At 35.4% G+C, this 19,536-nt stretch overlaps 1 protein-coding gene across 1 annotated transcript in view; it reads left to right on the top strand.

Annotated features, from left to right (window-relative positions):
- SCAI (suppressor of cancer cell invasion) overlaps positions 1 to 19,536 on the top strand; it is a 146,409-nt gene that overhangs the window by 104,435 nt on the left and 22,438 nt on the right. The window contains exons 7-13 of the mRNA XM_006834760.1: positions 1,375 to 1,471; positions 3,129 to 3,227; positions 3,379 to 3,531; positions 13,805 to 13,906; positions 14,142 to 14,243; positions 15,654 to 15,732; positions 17,777 to 17,876. Of these exons, the coding sequence (XP_006834823.1) occupies positions 1,375 to 1,471; positions 3,129 to 3,227; positions 3,379 to 3,531; positions 13,805 to 13,906; positions 14,142 to 14,243; positions 15,654 to 15,732; positions 17,777 to 17,876 (732 nt within the window). The remainder of the gene's footprint in view (positions 1 to 1,374; positions 1,472 to 3,128; positions 3,228 to 3,378; positions 3,532 to 13,804; positions 13,907 to 14,141; positions 14,244 to 15,653; positions 15,733 to 17,776; positions 17,877 to 19,536) is intronic.

Raw genomic sequence — 19,536 nt, 5'->3', positions numbered from 1 at the left:
TAAATGTAAAACCTAGAACTGTGCAGATTATCTCTGAAAAAATAGAGGGTCTGATACATGGCATAAATACACTATCAAACATAATTGAAAACACACAATCAGAAAGCAAAATAGTTGATTTAGGACCTCCTTAAAAATTAGACACTTAAGTGCATCAAAGAATTCCACCAGGAGAGTAAAAAGAGAATCCACAGACTGGGAAAAAATGTTTGGCAAAGACCTATTACAAGGGAATACTCTCCAAAATTTACAAAACACTTCAACACCTCAACAAGAAGACAAATAATCCAAGTAAAAAATGTACAGAGGGTATGAAAAGACACAACACCAAGGAAGATATTTAGATAGTCAACAAACATGAAGAAATGTTTGTAATCATTAGCTGTTAGAGTGATGCAAATCAGAACAACAATGAGATGTGATCTTACTCCAACATTAATAGCAGAGTTCCAGAAAACAACAAATGCTGGCAAGGGTGTAGAGGGATTACCTCCTGCTCTGCTGGTGGTACCCTAAAATGGTGCAACCACTGTGTGAAACGGTATGGCGCTTTCTCAAAAAGAAATACCGTATGACCTGGCAGTACCTTTAGTTCTTGTTAAATGTCAGCAAGTCTATGCTAACTCATTAACCTTTTATAGGGTTTCCAAAGAGCGGCTTCTAATTTTGAACCACAAACTTTGCTGTTCAAACCAACTTTGTGGTCCAGTGGTAATCCTCTAGTGCCACACCTCCTCAAGAAATAAGAACTGTGACATGACTAGGTAGATGCACATCCATGTTCACTGCAGCACTATTCATAATAGCAAAAAGACACAGACAACATGAATGCCCATCAACAGAAGAACTGTTAAACAAACTTTAATGCATACACACAATGGAATATCACGCAATGTTGAAGAATAGTGAAAGATCTGCAAAACACCTCACAACATGGATGAACCTAAAGGACATTATGCTGAGTTAAATTAGTCATCCCAAGAGGACAAATATTGCATGAGACCAATGTTGTAGAAATTTAAAAGATTTTTTTGCTAAATAAAACATTCACGAATGGTTATAGGTGGATAGGGGCCTTGTGGGGTTGGAAAAAAATAAAAGTGAATAGAGGAAAATGCTATTAACTGATGGTACGTTGTTTGGATTGAAATCATTATAATGACATGAAGTATGATTTGTTGACTTTGGGACTGATGATCTGTTCTATAAACCTTTCAATTCACAAAAAAAAGCTAAGGCAACGAAACTGTATAGTTATATATGGAAATGTTTACAACTTCAGAAAAGAATCAGAAGAATTCCTTGGAAAATTAGAAAACTAAACAAAGTATACTTTTAAAATCAAATTTGTAATTTTCCATTTATTTTCTGTAGGCCTGAGTTGGTAGTGAAGAAGCTACGATATTATGCAAGATTTATAGTAGTTTGTCTTCTTCTCAACAAAATGGATGTTGTGAAGGATCTGGTAAAGGTAAGTAATTGTACTTTAAAATAGTTAAACCCTAAATCTTATTTATATATAGATAATTTTATTGCTTTAAAATAAATTCAAGATGTATAATTTTAATATATTTAAATAATTACAACATTCAAATTATAATCCCTTCTAACCAGGATGATGGACTCCTAGTGTGACCCTGTAGAATCAGCGCTGGACTGAGAACCAGAAGGTCGGAAGTTCAAGCCCACGCTACTCCTTGGAAACTTTATACAGGGTTGCTATGAGTCGGAACAGACTCGATGGCAGTAAACTGAACAACCAGGATAATGATACAGTTTTTCCATCTAAACATTTCAAGTACATTTATATTAAGTTGAGATTGTTATCTTAAATCCTTGCTTTTTTGTACCTTCAACATGTTTTATATTTTATAGCCCACCAATAAATGGTGAGAAAATGCAAGCAAAAGTTAAAATACTTAGTTTAAGAGAAAATAATTAAAAGATTACCAAACTAGCCCACTGCCGTTGAATTGATTTTCTGACTCATAGTGACCCTATATAAGGTTTTCAAGACTGTAAATATTAACTGGAGCAGATAGCATCATCGTTCTTCAGAGTAGCTGGTGGGTTTGAACCACTCACCTTGTGGTTAGCAGCCCATTGCCGAACCCAGAGTGTCACTAGGGTTCCTTAAGTAAAAACTTAGGTCAGGAACACTCTTAAGTAATACCTTACAATGGTAACTTAAAATGACTTGGGTTTTCCACCACATTGGAATGTGTGCATCACCTCTGCTTCATTAACTCACATAATTAAGAATTGACAGTATTCTGGATGTACTAATACCTATAATTGGTGCATACAAAATATTAAGAATTGACAGTATTCTGGATGTACTAATACCTATAATTGGTGCATACAAAATATTTTATACTAAGTGGTTTTGATGACATATTTCTTAAATTTTGGTATTCAAGCATAACATGCATTAATTTGGCATTGCCATCCGAAGTAGTTCGACACAGCCTGCCTCTCTCTTCCCCAACCCCCAGTAACTAATACTATTGTTTTAAAAAAAATGAAACAAAAAAAACCCCCAACATGATATAAAACCAAAGAAATTAAATTAGATAATATTCATTTTAGAAAATGTTTGCTCAGTCTTTCCATGCTTTCCTAAAACTTTGGGATTTTCTATTTTTACACATTTCTACTACTAAGAGCTAGGTTAGCACTGACCCTGGATTGCTGACCCTAGATCGCTATACACATGCTACTTGATGTGCATCAATTTGTTGTTTCTGATTTTGAAGCCCATCCATGTGGTTTCAGTTTTTTAATTTTTGTTAAAATTGGGACTATGTTGTTGTTGATATGTGCCGTGGAGTTAGTTCCGACTCATAGCAACCCTGTACAGGGTTTCCGAGGCTGTAAATCGTTATGGGAGCAGAAAACCTCATCTTTCTCCCACAGAACAGCTGGTAGTTTCAAACTGCTGACCTTGCGGTTTGCAGCCCAATTCGTAACCACTACACTACTAGAGCTCCTTAAAATTGGGACTATATATAGACAGTAATCAAACTTCTTAACTATATCATTTTCTGTCAAGAGTATGATACAATATAGATATCTATTTTAATGTTGTGTTTTTATAACCCTTTTGCTTTGTGGTACTTAAAAATCAGGAATTATCAGATGAAATTGAAGATTATACTCATCGTTTTAATACTGAAGATCAAGTGGAATGGAACTTGGTGCTTCAAGAAGTGGCAGCTTTTATTGAGGTCAGTTTTGACCACAAAGATTGTTATAATTATGAACAAGTAAAGAACTATGTGGAATACTTAATTATTTTGTGTGTATGTCAAGAAGGAATAACTTAGTATATGAGAATCTTGTCTTGTGCCATTAACTACTTATTGCTTGTTTTTTTAGGCGGACCCTGTCATGGTATTAAATGATGATAATACCATTGTTATTACATCTAATCGCCTTGCTGAAACAGGAGCCCCATTATTGGAACAGGGCATGATTGTGGGACAGCTGTCTCTGGCTGATGCACTCATTATTGGTAATTGTAATAATCAGGTAAAGATCTGTGAAGGAATTATTCATAAATTGAAAAATATATTGCTTTTGATTATCACAGAATTTTTAATACCTTCTGGAGAAAGATAAGGCTTTCTGCTCCCATAAAGATTTACAGCCTTAGAAACCCTGTACAGTGTTGCTGTGAGTCGGAACTGTCTCCACGGTACATAACCACCCCCACCGTATAGCTTAACATCCATTTGTGAGGAAATCATTAAATTATATTATGTCATATGTGAAATATAGTATAGACATTGCAATAGTGTACAAGGAATCTTTCATAACATAGGAAGATGCTGATGATATGGTAAAGTAAAACACAAAAACCTGTTATAGAGCTATGTAGACAGAATTATTTCAGATGTGTTAAGACGTCTGTATACATATATACATAGGAGCAAGACTAGGAGGAGATGATCCCTGAATAGCAAATTTATAGTTGATATTTCTTTTCTTTTTAACTTTCTAAACTTTCCAAATTTTTGTGTATTGATTTTAAATAATAAAAATAAGTTTTCTTTATTTAGAAAAAAATTCACCTAACAGAATTTACTGTTTTTAGCATTTTAAAGTGTGAAATTCAGTAACTTCAAGTACATTCTCATTGTTGTGCAACTATCACGTCTGTTTAATTGTGGAACATTTTTATCACCCCTAAAAAATCTCATATCCATTAAGCAATTATTCTTTATTCTCTCACTTTTAGCAGTTGGCAACTGTATATCTATTTTCTGCCTCTATAGAATTCCCTATAGGTAAAATCTTAGATAACTGACTTTACAACTGTATTCTCTTTTAATATAAGAATTTAAAGCTGTAAAATTGCCTTTACGCATTACTTATAACTGGAGTCATGCAGTATGTGACCTTTTCTGTCTGACTGCTTTCACTTAGCATAATCTTATTTGGGTTCATTCATGTTGTAGCATGTATCAGTACTTCATTCTTTGAAGTATTGTTTTTAAAGTATATTTATCAAAGGGAATTTCAAATGTTTTTTCATGATAAAAAATCGTTCTATGATAATGAGGATTTAATTTACTAGAAAACTATATGATCACTTGGGTCCTAGTGGGGTACTGTAGGGTAAGCATCTTACTGCCAACCTCAAGGTTGGCAGTTCAAACCCATCAGTTGCTCCTCAGAAACCCTATATAACATTGTTTTGAGCCGAAACCTACTCATTGGCAGTTAACAACAAGAAGAACACAGGATCACCAGTGAATACCTTTTTTCTATCATGTATATTTATTTACCTTTGCTGGAAATTTTTTTGATTTTTTTGTGATTATCTACTATGTTTGATAAGGAACCCTGGTAGTGTAGTGGTTACAAGTCGGGCTGCTAACCTTAAGGTCAGCAATTCAACATTACTGGCTGCTCCACAGGAGAAAGATGAGGCTTTGTGCTCCCATAAAGATTTATTGCCTCAGAAACTATATATGAGGTCGCTATGAATCAGAACCAATTCCACGCACATAACCACCACCACCATTATTAATGATAATTGTTTAATTTTTCTCCTCTATTTTTATATTTAATAACAGTCATTTTCTAAATTTCTAAATTAAAACATTTTAGAACTATAATATTTTTCTCAAGTGGTGAGATTTGAAGCAGTTTTGAAAAGTATGTATGGTTTGTTGTTATTAAGTGCCGTGGAATTGGTTTCAGCTCACAGCGACTCTGAATATGTTTTCCGAGGAGTGACTGGTGAATTTGAACCACAGACCTCGTAGTTCATACCCTCAGCTGACCTCATGGTCCATTGCTTATCCTATAGTGCCATACCTTTGTAGAGTTATATTATTTGTAAAGCTCAGGATTTTTCTCACCTTTTTTATTCCCCCCCAGAAAATGAAAGCTAAAACCAGTTGTGATGTCACTCACCTAAATGGCTAAAAACAAAGCAAAACAGAGAAAGAAACTGATTATACCAAACCCTAACAAACATGTGCAAATATCAGCTATCTCATATTGGTAGGAATGTAAATTAGTATATCCACTTTAGAATAGTATTAGGCAATATTTACATTTGTATAACCAAGCAATTCCAATCTTTCTTAGTGCGTTGTAGAAGTTTCCAGTGTATTCTACATAAACATGTTCTTGTCAGATTTATGTATTGCAAATATCTTCTACTCTATGACTGGTTTCTTTTGATGAACAGACATTCTTAATTTTAAGGTAGTCCAATTTATTGTTTTTTTCTTCTGTGTGGTAAGTTGCATTTTTGTTTCCAAATTTGAGAAATCTTTGTTCCATAGTCATGAAGATAAATTCCTGTTTTTTTGTTTTCTAAAGCCATCATTACTGTACTGTCACATTTGTTCGTTTGGATGTGATGTGTAAGTCAAGAGTCCTTTGTGGAGTCCCAGTATAATTAGCACAATTTATTGAAAAGATCCTTTTTTTCCCCACTGTATTGAAATTTCACTTTTATCATAAATCTTGTGACCAAATATATGTAAAGCTATTTCTGAACTCTGATTCTGTTTGTTTGTTTCATTTATGTAGTGTGCCAATACCACACTGACTTGATTAATCTAACATTGTAACAGGTCTTGATATCTTGTAGTGAATGAAATACTGATTCTCTCTATTGTTTGTTTTCTCTTTCATTAATTTCTGTTCTTTTCATTTCCTTCCTCATGTTTTAGAATTAGTATTTTTTTTCTATATTCTTGAGTCTTAGATTATTGATTTTAGAGCTTTATTCTCTTTTCACATCAGAATTTAAAGCTATAAAATTTACTGTATTCATTACTTGAATGAACTTCATTCCACGGATTTTGATATTTTGTGTTTTAGTTTGCGTACAGTTCAAAATATACTGTTTAACTTCTAATGATTTCTTCTTTGACTCTGATAACTGTATATTGCATACCAGTATTAGTTACCTTTGAGTAGACTTTGACTCATAGTGACCCGATTTGTCCTAGTAGAACTGTTCTCCAGTGGGTTTTCAATAGCATTTTTTAGAAGTAGACCACCAAGTCTTTCTTTATGAGGTACCTGTGGGTGGACTCAGGCTTCAAACCTTGCAGTTAACAGCTGATCATATTAACCCTTTGCATAACTCAGGGACTCCAATAAATTGCATACCCTCAATTTTATTAAAACAAACTATCTTTTAAAGAGATTTTTACTATCAGAAAATGAGATATTTAATATATAGTCATTTACTTACTAGTTCCAATACTCTTGATGTTGAATTAGGTTTTTATCTATTAGTATTCCCTTCATCCAGAAGTATCAAGGAAATATTAACCTCTTACATAGAGTCACTGTACCAAAAGAATGTGCAACCATTTCAAGAGGTAACATATGATCAAGAGCCAATGATACTGAAGGAAGAGGTCCAAGGTACATTAAAGGAACTGGCAAAGAACAAGGCACTGGGAATTAATGGAATATAAATTGAAATCTGTCAAGAAAGTGAAGTGGCAATGGTGCACTCATTCATCTATGCCAGGAAATTTGGAAGATAAATACATGGCCAACTGATCAGAAGAGATCTATATTTGTGCCCATTCCAATGAGAGGTGACCCAATGGAATGGGGAAATCATCGGACAATATCTTTGATATCCCATGTGAGTAAAGTTTTACTCAAGATAATAGAAAAACAGCTGCAACCATGCATTGACAGAGAACTTCCAGATGTTCAAGTTGGATTCAGAAGAGGACATGGAATGAGGGATATCATTGCTGACATCAGATAGATCTTGGCTGAAAGCAGAGAATACCAGAAAGATGTTTACCTGTGCTTTATTGATTATGTAAAGGCTTTTGGTTGTGTGGATCATGACAAGCTATGGACAATATTGTGAAGTTATGAGTATTCTGGAACACTTAATTTTGCCATGAGGAACTTGTACGTGGACCAACAGGTAGTTGTTCAAACAGAGCACGGGAACACTGAATGGTTTAAAATTAGGAAAGGTATGCGACAGGGTTGTATTTTTTCACCATACTTATTGAACCTGTATGCTGAGCAAATAATGCAAAAAGCTGGGTTTTATGAAGAAAAACATGGCATCAGGATTGGAGGAAGGCTTTAAAGTGATGAAGAGCAAAGATAATCAGTTTGAGGACTAAGGTGCACCTGACCTAAGCCATGTTGTTTTAAATAACTTCATATGCATATAAAAGTTGAACAGTCAATAAGGAAGATCATAGAAGAATTGATGCATTTGAATTATGGTATTGGAGGAGAGTATTGAAATATCTGTGGGCTGTCAAATGACCAAACGGATCTGTGTTGGAAGAAGTGCAGCCGGAATGTTCCTTGGAGGCCAGGATGGCCAAACTTTGTCTCTTATACTTCAGACATATTGTCAGTAGGGATCAGTCACTGGAGAGAAGGACATCATGTTTGGTAGGGTGGAGGGTCAGAGAAAAAGAGGAAGACCCCCAACGAGGTAGAATGGCAAAGTGGCAGCATCAATGGGCTCAAGCGTGGCAACAATTGTGAGGTTGACACAGGACTAGGCAGTGTTTCATTCTGTTATAGATAGGGTTGCTATGCGTCAGTACTGACTCAATGGCACCTAACAACAACAGCAGCAACAGCACAGGTATGCTGGTGAGAACTTCTCTTAGCTTTTGTTCATCCAAAAATGGTTTCTACTTCATCTTTCACTGGATATAATGTTCTAGGTTGACAAATTTTCCTTTTAGTTCTTAATCATTTCTTACTCTTTTCTTTGTTTCTATGTATGTAAGTTGTACATAATTCTTTTATTTATTGTACATTGATGACTTATTTTTCATAGTCAAGTAGGAGGTTAAAGAAACAAATGATCTGTAATTGAATTATTAACAGAAAAGTTGATGGCTTCTAATCATCTGCATCAAAACCAAAACTACTGTTGTTAGTAGACACCTGTCAACTCTTCCTTCATGTCAACCTGAGGATGATTTTTTTTCTTAGTGTACTTTTTCCCTAAGGGTGTATGTTTTTGTGCTTTTAGTTTTATTTGAGTAGTAATTGGAGTAGTTATTCCAACCAATTCTCCCACCCAGTTATTCCCCAACAACATCATGATGTCTTTACCGTAGGACAATTGAAGGTTGTCAATTCAAATTGACACTGTGGTCCAGCACATATCCTACAGCGCCTCACCAAAGTGACTCATGCATTCAGAAAGCAATTGTTGTCAAGTACCATCGAGTCAGTTTCAATTCATAGCGACTCTGTATACGGTTTCTGAGCAGTGGCTAGTGAGTTTGAACCACCTACCTTGCAGTTCTTATCAATGGAGAAAAGATTGAAGTTGTCAAGGACTTCATTCTTCTTGGATCAACTATCAACACTCATGGAAGCAGTAGTCAAGAGATCAGACAACGTATTGCATTGGGCAAATCTGCTGCACAGGAACTTTTTAAAGTGTTGAAGAGCAGAGATGTCAGCTTGAGGACTGAGGTGCGCCTGACCCAAGCCATGGTATTTTCAATAACTTCATATGGATGTGAAAGCTGGACAGTGAATAAGGAAGATCGTGTAAGAATTGATGCCTTTGAGTTGTGGTGTTGGAGGAGAAAACTAAAAGTGCCATGGACTGCCAAAAGAACCAATAGATCTGTTTTGGAAGAAGTGCAGCCAGAGTGCTCCTTGGAGGCCAGGATGGCTAAGCTTAGTTTCTCATACTTTGGACATATTGTCAGGAGGGAACAGTCACTGGAGAAGGATGTCATGCTGGGTAAGGTGGTGGGTCAGAGAAAAAGAGGAAGACCCCCAACGAGATGGATCAACCAGGTGGCATCATTGATGGCGTCAAGTGTGGCAGCGGTAGTGAGGTTGGTCCAGGATCGGACATTGTTTCGTTCTGCTGTGCGTGGGGTCACCATGAGTTGGTTCTAACTTGATGGCACCTGACAACAACAACCTTGCAGTTCAAACTGACTTTGTGGTCCTGTGCTTATCCTATAGCACCACACCAATGCTCCATTTAGAAAGTAAGTGCCAGTTATATACCAGATATTGGGAACAAATAAGAGAAAAAAGAAAAGACACAGTGCCTTTACTGATGGAGCTTACAGTCTGCTTGTGAAAACAGACATTAATCATATAATTACCTGGATAAATATATAATTGCCACTTCAGAAAATGTGTCAAAAGAGAAGTCCATGATTCTCACAGTTTGTAATTATGAGATTTAATCTAGTATAGAAATCAACTGAAATTTTTTTGAGAGCTTTGGATTTAGTTAAGAACTAAAATGTAAACAGAAATTAATCATGTAGAGAGCAGCGTGTGCCAGGCTGAGGGAAAAGCATGTGTTATGGCCTGGAAGATAAAGGGGTCATGGTAGTTCTGAAGGATTAAAAGAAAGATAAAGTATCAGGAACTGAGAAAGCAATGGGAAACATACAATGGTGAGAAGTAGGTAGGGTTACATCATCTTTGCCCTGTAGGCAATGTTGAGTAATTTGCCTGGAAGCCCATTAACAAGCTTAATACACAGGAGGAACATGATAGGATTTGGATTTTGGAAAGATCATTTTGGTTGTAGTTGTGAAGAACAGATTGTAGCCAGAGTAGATGTGGCAGTGCACTTCAGAAATTGTTGCAATAATCTTAATAACAGAAGATAATATTTTGTACTAAAGTGATAGTGATGGTAATACAAGGAGTAAGGCAAAAAGTACTGCTCTAAATCATAAAAACATTTATTAAACAAAATACCCAAATGTAAAACTATTGTTTCTGGACATATTCTCCATATAGATCTATACATTTTTAAAGGTAGTTTTTCCATCTCTCACAACTGTTCCCCAAAGAATTCTGCAGTCTTTCATGTACACCATTTGAGAATAGTGTGTATCCTTAAGGATCTCATATCATGTTCCTTTTAAATGTTCTTTGAGTTTGGAAAGCAAAAAGAAGTCTGAAAGGCCAAGGTCAGAGTTGTAGGGTGGATGAGGTCAAATTGGCATGATGGAAAAAACCTCCGTGGTGTGTATTTCATAGCCTTTTTCTCATCAATGCAGCTTTCAATTTTCTCAAACATTTTTCATAGTAACCCCCTGTGATCATCCTATATGCTTTGAGAAAATCAAGATTGCCCATGTGAAGTCCCCCAAAACTATCAACATAATCTCTTTGCCTTGAGTTTAACTCTCTTACATGAGCAAGTCCTCCTGGAAGCCGCTATTCTTTTTTTGAAGGCACCCTAATGAGACTTAAAACAAGTGTATTACTGAAAGAACCTGTCAATAGACATCCTTTTATTGTAGAGACATGTTTAAGTGTGTTTTGTTTGGCATAAACCTGTGCATGTATGAACTGGAACCCTAGTAGCAATGCTTTTTGGCTTATGCTTATAGAGCAATGAGATTAGTTTCAAGAGATATACAGTCTATCCAACTAACAGCATTTGGTATTAGTTTGACATGAAAGTAAAGGAGTAGATGTCAAAGTTGACTTCTAGGTTTTTGGCTTTTTGTGTATGTAGTTACATGATAATTTTAGTTGCCAAACCTGATTATTTTGGGATGTACTAGATTTACCTGTACAGGAGAGTGTATGAGAAAGAGAAGTAAAGGGCTTGAGAGTGAGACGTTAAAGGACATCCTTACTAATTTAAAATCATTTGGTGTTCCCTTGTTGTGTTCAAACAACTGCCTGTTGGTCTATGTACATATAGGTTCCTCGTGAGCGCAATTAACTGTTCGGGAGTACTCATTCTCCGCAATGCTTTCCATAGCTTTTCATGATCCACACAATCTAAAGCCTTTGTGTAGTCACTAAAGCACAGGTAAACATCTTTCTGGTATTGTCCACATTCAGCCATGATTCATCTGAAGTCAGCAGTTATATCGTTCATTGACATCGTCATCTGAATCCAGCTGGAACCTCTGGCATTGTACTGTTGCAGCCGTTTTTGAATTATCTTTAGCAAAATTTACTTGGATACAATATTAATGATATTGTCCGATGATTTCCACATTCCATTGGGTCACCTCTTTTTGGAATGGGCACAAATACAGATCTCTTCCAGTTAGTTGGCCAGGTGGTTGTCTTCCAAATTTCTTGGCATAGATGAATGAGTGCCTTTAGTGCTGCATCAGTTCGTTGAAAGATTTCACTTTGTATCCCATCAGTTCCCAGAGCCTTGTTTTTTGTCAGTCCCTTCAGTGTACCTTGGACTTCTTCCTTCAGTACCATTGGCTCTTGATCATATGCTACCTCTTGAAATGGTTGGACATTGATCATTTCTTTTTGGTATGGTGACTCTGTGTATACCTTCCTTTCTTTTGATGCTTTCTGCATCATTCAATATTTTGCCCATAAAATCCTTCAATATTTCAAGTCAAATCTTGTAATTTTTTCTTCAGTCCTATCAGCTTGGAGAAATGCTGAGCTTTTGGTTTTCTTAGTCCAGATTTTTGCAGATTTCATTATAATATTTGACTTTGTCTTCTTGAGCTGACCTTTGAAATTTTCTCTTCAGTTCTTTTACCTTCTAATTTCTTCCATTGCTTTAGCATCTCTATTCTGTAGCATATCTAAGCTGGAGAGCAAGTTTGAGTCTCTTCTGGCACCCATTTTGGTCCTTTTTTTTTGTCTTCTTAATGACCTTTTGCTTTCTTCTTGTATGTGTTTTTGATGCCATCCCACAACTCTTGTGGTCTTCATTCTTTAGTGGCAAATGTATCAAATCTGTTCTTGAGATGGTCTCTAAGTTCAGGTGGGAGATTTTCAAGGTCATAGTTTGGCTCTCATGGACTTTAGTTTTCTTCAACTTCAGCCTGAACTTGCATATGAGTAGTTGGTGGTCTGTTCCACAATCTGCCCCAGCCTTGCAATGATTGATGTTGTGGAGCTTTTCCACCATCTTTTTCCACAGTCTATTTGATTTCTGTGTATTCCATATGGTGAGGTCCATGTGTATGGTTGTCTTTTATGTTGTTTAAAAAATGTATTTGCAATGAACAAGTCATTGTTCTTGCGAAAAGCTTTCGTTGCAATCGCCAGCATCTTTCTTATCACCAAAGCCATATTTTCCAACTGCTGACTCTTCCTCCTCTTTGTTTCCAACCTTTGCATACCAATTGCTGGTAATTATCAATACATCTTGATTATATATTAGATCAATTTCAGACTGACAAAGTTGGTAGAATTCTTCAATTTCATTATCACTGGCTTTGTTGCATAAATTTGAATAATATTGTATTAACTGGTCTTCCTTGTTGGTGTATGAATATTATCCTATCATAGACAGTATTGTACTTTAAGATGGATCTTGAAATGTTCTTTTTGATGATGAATGTGATGCCATTCTTCTTCAGTTTGTCATTCCTGGCATAGTAAACCATGTGGTTGTCTGATTCAAAATGGACAATACCAATCCTTTCAGCTCCCTAATGCCTAGGATATTGATCTTTATGTCTTCCATTTAATTTTTGACAACTTCCTGTTTTCTTAAATTCATACTAAGTACATTCCATGTGCCATTTTTATTGAATGTTTGCAGCTGTTTCTTTTCATTTTGAGTTGTGCCCCATTAGCAAATGAGGGTCCTAAAAGTTTTACCCCTTTTGCATTTACTCCTTTTGCATTTTCTACTTTGAGGAGGCAGCTCTTCCATAGTCATATTTTGAGTGTCTTCTAACCTGAAGGACTTATTTTCCTGCATTATTTCTGAAAATATTCTGATGTACTTCATCATGTTTCAATATTTTGTTGCTGACAGTGTTCCACTGCTATTCATGAGGTTTTCAGTAACTAGATATTTGGAAGTATTGCACTTCTCCTTCCTAGTTTGTCTTAGTCTGGAAGGTCATCCTAAACTTGTCTACCATGGGTGACCCTGCTAGTAGTAAAAATACCCATTGCATAGTTTCCAGAATTACAACACTGAAGCTACCACAGTATGGCAAAATGTATTGATGAGATTGTGAAGTATGAGTCAGTCACAGCTAGATTTTCAGTGGCCTGGTTATTTTATTCAATGTTAACACATTTTTTCCTTATGTTTGTTTACATAACTACTTTATTGTGAATACCTGAAAATGAAGGATTGATAGAAAGTTGAATTGAAGAAGAGCTGAAAATGTAAAAAAGTATTATAGAATCTAGATGGTAGAAACATGGTTTTCATAAAATTCTTTAAGCTAAACTGTTATTTAAATTTTTCATAATGAAAAATTAGTGTATAAAATACCCAGTGTCATTAAGTACACCTGGATGACAAGAGTAATAATATGCTGAAAATTTTCAAGGTCTATGGGCTGGATTAATGGCCAGTTTTGTGTGTTTGCAGGTTAAGTTCAGTGAACTAACTGTTGACATGTTCCGGATGTTACAAGCTCTGGAAAGGGAGCCAATGAATTTGGCTTCCCAAATGAATAAACCGGGAATGCAGGTAACATCTCCCTACATTTGTAGTTGTGGTAGCAGTCTTGTTGTTTCTGCTCCTATGGAATGCATTCCATTATTAAACTAGTACTGTGAATAAAGTTCTCTTATGATTAGAAATACATACACATAAAACAAATAGTGAGTAAAGGGAAACATATTTAATAAAGAACAAGTGAAAATAGACATTGATAAGACATCTGTGAAATACAACTTGTATGTTATTTTGTCAATAAATGTAGGAATCAGCCGACAAACCCACCAGACGAGAAAATCCCCATAAATACCTGCTTTATAAACCAACCTTCAGCCAACTCTACACATTCTTAGCGGCATCTTTTAAGGTATGTGTAATACAAAATTTTAAACTATACAGTGAAAGTGTCCTCTAATTGAACTTTGAATGTTATTCTTCTCTTTGAATGCTTGAGTATTCAAAGGTAGAATATTAAAATTCAAAAGTAGAATACTATAATGAAAATCTGCTTATAGAATAGCTACCCTAATCATAGCTAGTTTTGAAATGGAAATTGCATAATATGTGAATATTCTTATTAGCTAAAGGGAATTTTGATTAATGCCTTAGTTTTCTAATGCTGCTATAATAGAAATACCACAAGTGGATAATTGTAATAAGGAAATTTATTTTCTCATTTTAGGAGGCTAGAAGTCCAAATTCAGGGTCAGTTGTCAGGGAAATTTTCTTTCTCTTTTGGCTCTAGAGGATTGTCCTTGTCCCATTAGCTTTTTTTTTGTTTTTTTAAGCTTTTATTATGAATTAACTGATAGTTTACATTGTAGAAAATCGGTTTTGCATTCAACCAATCATATTTTGTTTCATTGCAATGATTACAATCTACTACTCTATGCACCACTGGTTAACAGTATTTGCCTCTATTCCTTTTCTTTTTCTTTTTCGTTAATGTATACAAAAGCACTCAGGAATATATAATTAGCTTTTGCGACCACCCATTAGTGGTTGCTTGGAGATCTCCTTGTGTCTTGGCATCTTTCTTACCCCATCTCTCCTCTGCTTACTTGTTTAGTCTCCTATATCTCAAGAAGTGTCGCTATGGGTCAGAACCAACTCAACGGCATTTCACAACAACAACAACATATCTCAAAACGCACCCTACACTGATTGTGCTTCATTAACTTAATAAAAACTACCCATACTTAAAAATGGGTTTATAACCACAAGCATAGAGGTTAGAAATTACAGCACTTATAATTTTTGAGGGGGAGCACAATTTAATCTTTAATAATTAAGATAGTCACTGCAGAACTCAAAGAACAGGAACACACATGCACAGGTATGTCACATATTAAAAAGCCTGCGTTAACATTTTCGCCATTTGAAAGAACCTTGAAAAATGGAAGAATTCTCCCCAAAGATTATATAGAAAAAGTCATGAAGAAGAGTTTGTCTTTTAGTTGGGATATTTACTATAGTAAATATGGGATATTTACTGTATTGTCTATAGTTGGTATATTTACTTTTCCATTTCATGTTTTCAGAGAACATTCTCTGAATGGTAGAACTTTTGAATCTGAGAATGTTTTTCACATCTTTTGGTAATTGTTTTAGATTATAGATATAACAACTCTTCTCTTAGAAAAGACAGCAGAATGTTAAATTAGGTTGTGGTTTGTTTGTATTTTTTCCCTTCAACTTTAAATGTCATGAAATTGAAATAAAACTGCGTTGTTTTTACTGTTTGTTGTTTTTTGTATGTGATTTTCTTTCATTTCAGGAGCTGCCTGCCAATAGCGTGCTTCTGATTTACCTGTCAGCCACTGGTGTTTTCCCCACAGGTCGTTCCGATAGTGAAGGTACAATAAAGGAATGCTTCCTGTTGTGAGCAGGGCTTGAATTTTCTTTGTTTTCTACAAGAAGATGGCCCATAGCCCACAGAGCATCTCAAGCTTTCTTAAAAGGCTTCTATTATTGAAACCTGATCTATTTGTTGAAGTGTTAAAATAGTGTTTGTTGAAGCCTATAAACCATTAGAAAATTCGTATGTTAAATGCATGCCTCAGTTTCAAATTATCCAAAAGCATATTTAGAATAAGGAGTTTTATGTTTTGAAGTTGTAAAGGATGGTGGAAAACCAAACCTAAGTATCTACTTAATATCCCTGATTTTTTCCTGAGCCTTTAGTGCATTAAGGAATTTACTCAGTGGTTATCATGTGGCTGAAAGTCTTTGTAGAAATCATGTATTTTTTATAATCATGAAAGTTCAAGTCTTTGTCATGATTTTGTTGGGTTTATCTTTTCTTTATTTTGTTTTTATGTATTGAACATGTGGAATATTGGGATGCGGTTTCAGAATAAAACCTTAAAGCAGTCCAGAATATATAAGTTCAGTTACTCAGTATATGAGTAACTTGTATGTAAATAAGGCAATTAAATCTTCTGGGAAACAATAATTCTTAACATTCTTAACATTTTCCTCCTCATCTGTTTGTTGAAATTTGCATTCCTTTATACAGTGCATGTCCCTGTCATCTTCCTTGCATGACCTCTTGAAATGTTAAAATGAAAACAAAACAAAAACCACTGTAGTTTTTTCATTGGCAGTGATTTTTTTGGAGGGGAGGTGTAAGGGAAATATAATACAACACTGCATGATGCTAAATCTTAAACTACTTGTTTGGGGTTTTTTTTGGTAGTAATGTTAATAGTTTTACTTAGAAATAATTATTTCCACATCTTAAAACACTGTTGAAATCAGGTTTCCTGTGCTCTAGCTTAACTTATGAAAGGGCTTCAGATATTTTTTTGGTAAAATTCCATTATCTTTTGATCCCATTTTCCACAAACTTTTGAAACCCCCTGATACTCTTATTTTACTTTTTTTTCAAAGCACAGTAGATACTGACTGAATGATCCCTTGAAAAAGATTTTTTTTTGGACATCCCACAGTTGCTGTTCCATTTAGACAAGTGTTTAACTAACTGTTCTGACCAGTGGGGAAAGCTGGCTTCAAAACCAAAACTGCAGAGATTGATAAAATAGTAATAATAACAGATCCACACACACTGATATTTGGCAATAGTTTTGTTAAAACTTAAGTTTTTGTCAATGAGAATTTTTTACATTCTTTCAAGTATTTCCTTAAATATTAGAATTAGTGGATCGTTTAACATAGTATTGTCTTTAAAAGGTAACTGAGTAAATAGACTCCATATTTTCTGGAGTCAAGTTTGGACAAACCCCTAAAGTTATTGCCCTGAGATAGTCTTTAAACTGAAAACATCTTCTGAAGTCTTTTTCAAACCAACCTCTAGGTTAGCTTAACTAGTGAAAAATGTCTGCCTTGAGTGTTAGGCTTTTTTAAAAACTATCTGTATGGAGTCCAATGGACAACATCTTGAATGATTACAGAATAGAAGGAGGATGATAATGCTTGTACAACTTGAAAAATGTAATCATTGTTGTTAAATGATACATGTAGAAACTGTTGAATTTGTGTATATTCTTTACAACAATTTCTAAAAAAACTTGTAAGAGATAATACAGTAAGATTTCGTTCTGCGATGTTATTTACATAGCTCTGATAAACCTGAGATTTTCATTTCTTTGAAAGGTAAAGATTATTTTGAATATCTTAGATTCTCCATCCCTTTATTTTACCCAGAATAATGGGATGCAGTAGATTCTTGTTTTGTTTTGAGTAATTAAATGATTTCTTTTAAATGTTGGAGCAGGCAACATGCTGAAATCATTTAAATACTATCATTTAAAATATCATATTAAAATAATGAAATGTTTTCTAGCTTGAATGTTTTAATGATAAGAGAGTTACATAATACTTTTGCATTTAAACATCCTCTCTAATTAAAGTCTAGGATTATTCCTTTTATTTTTATAGGTCCTTATGATTTTGGAGGTGTACTTACTAATAGTAATCGCGATATTATAAATGGAGATGCCATCCACAAGCGTAATCAAGCCCACAAGGAAATGCACTGGTATGTATTCTGGTGTCTCTCCTATTCTAAAAAAATCATAGCTCTTGCTTTTAAAATATTAAATGAAATGGGGACTTCTTTCTAGTACTACAAATGTTGATACAGTCTGCTATTACTCACTGCTGTGGAACTTTTCCCAACCCATTGCCACCCCATAGGAAAAAGTATAACTGCCCTGTTAGGGATTCCAAAGCTATACTTTTAACAGAAGCAGACTGCCATATCTTTATCCCAAGGAGCGATTGGTGTGTTCATATCATCTTCCTTTTGGTTAGTAGCTGAGTGCTTAACCACTGCACCACAAGGTATCCTTCAGACTACTGTTGTTATTGTTGTTAGGTGCCATCGAGTCAGTACCAACTCATAGCGACCTTATGCACAGCAGAATGAAACACTGCCCAATCCTGGGCCAACCTCACTACTGTTGCCACGCTTGAGTCCATTGATGCTGCCACTTGGCCAATCCATCTTGTTGGGGGTCTTCCTCTGTTTCTCTGACCCTCCACCTAACCAAACATGATATCCTTCTCCAGTGACTGGTCCCTTCTGACAATATATCCAAAGTATGAGAGATGAAGTTTGGCCATCTTGGCCTCCAAGGAGCACTATGGCTGCACTTCTTCCAAAATGGATCTATTGGTTCTTTTGGCAACCCATGGTTTTTTCAATATTCTCCTCCAACACCATAACTCAAAAGCATCAATTCTTCTACGGTCTTCCTTATTCACTGTCCAGCTTTCGCATGCATATGAGGTTATTGAAAATACCATGACTTACGTCAGGTGCACCTTAGTCCTCAAGTTGACATCTTTGCTCTTCAACACTTTAAAAAGGTCTTGTGCAGCAAATTTGCCTAATGCAATAAGTCGTCTGATTTCTTGACTGCTGCTTCTGTGAGTGTTGATTGTTGATCCAAAAAGAATGAAGTCCTTGACAACTTCAATCTTTTCTCCATTGATAAGAATGGTCCAGTGGTGAGGATTTTTGTTTTCTTTACATTGAGATGTAATCCATACCGAAGGCTGTGTTCTTTGATCTTCCTCAGTAAATGTTTTAAGTCCTCAGCACTTTCAGCAAGCAAGGTTGTATCCTCTGCATATTGCAGGTTGTTAATGAGTCTTCCTCCAATCCTGACGCCTCGTTTTTCTTCATAGAACCCAGCTTCTTGGATTATTTGCTCAACATACAGATTGAATAAATATGGTGAAAGAATACAACTTTGTCACACACCTTTCTTAATTTTAAACCATTCAGTGTTCCCATGTTCTGTTCAAACAACTGCCTCTTCTTAGTCCAGGCACAGTTTCCTCATGAGCACAATTAAGTGTTCTGGAATACTCATACTTCACAATGTTATCCATAGCTTGTTGTGATCCACACAATTGAAAGCCTTTGCATAGTCAATGAAGCACAGGTAAACATTTTTCTGATATTCTCTGCTTTCAACCAAGATCCATTGGACATCAGCAACGATATCCCTCGTTCTACGGCCTCTTGTGAATCTGGCTTGAACCTCTGGAAGTTCTTTGTCAATGTATGCTTGCAGCTGTTTTTATATTACCTTTAGTAAAACTTTACTTGCAATCAAAGAGATTGTCCAATGATTTCCGCATTCCATTGAGTCACCTCTCTTTGGAATGTGCACAAATACAGATCCCTT

This window comes from Chrysochloris asiatica, unplaced genomic scaffold (assembly GCF_000296735.1).
Source record: "Chrysochloris asiatica unplaced genomic scaffold, ChrAsi1.0 scaffold00014, whole genome shotgun sequence".
Lineage (NCBI taxonomy): Eukaryota > Metazoa > Chordata > Mammalia > Afrosoricida > Chrysochloridae > Chrysochloris > Chrysochloris asiatica.
Note: the sequence above shows the minus strand (reverse complement) of the source record. Positions and strands in the feature narration are given on the sequence as shown.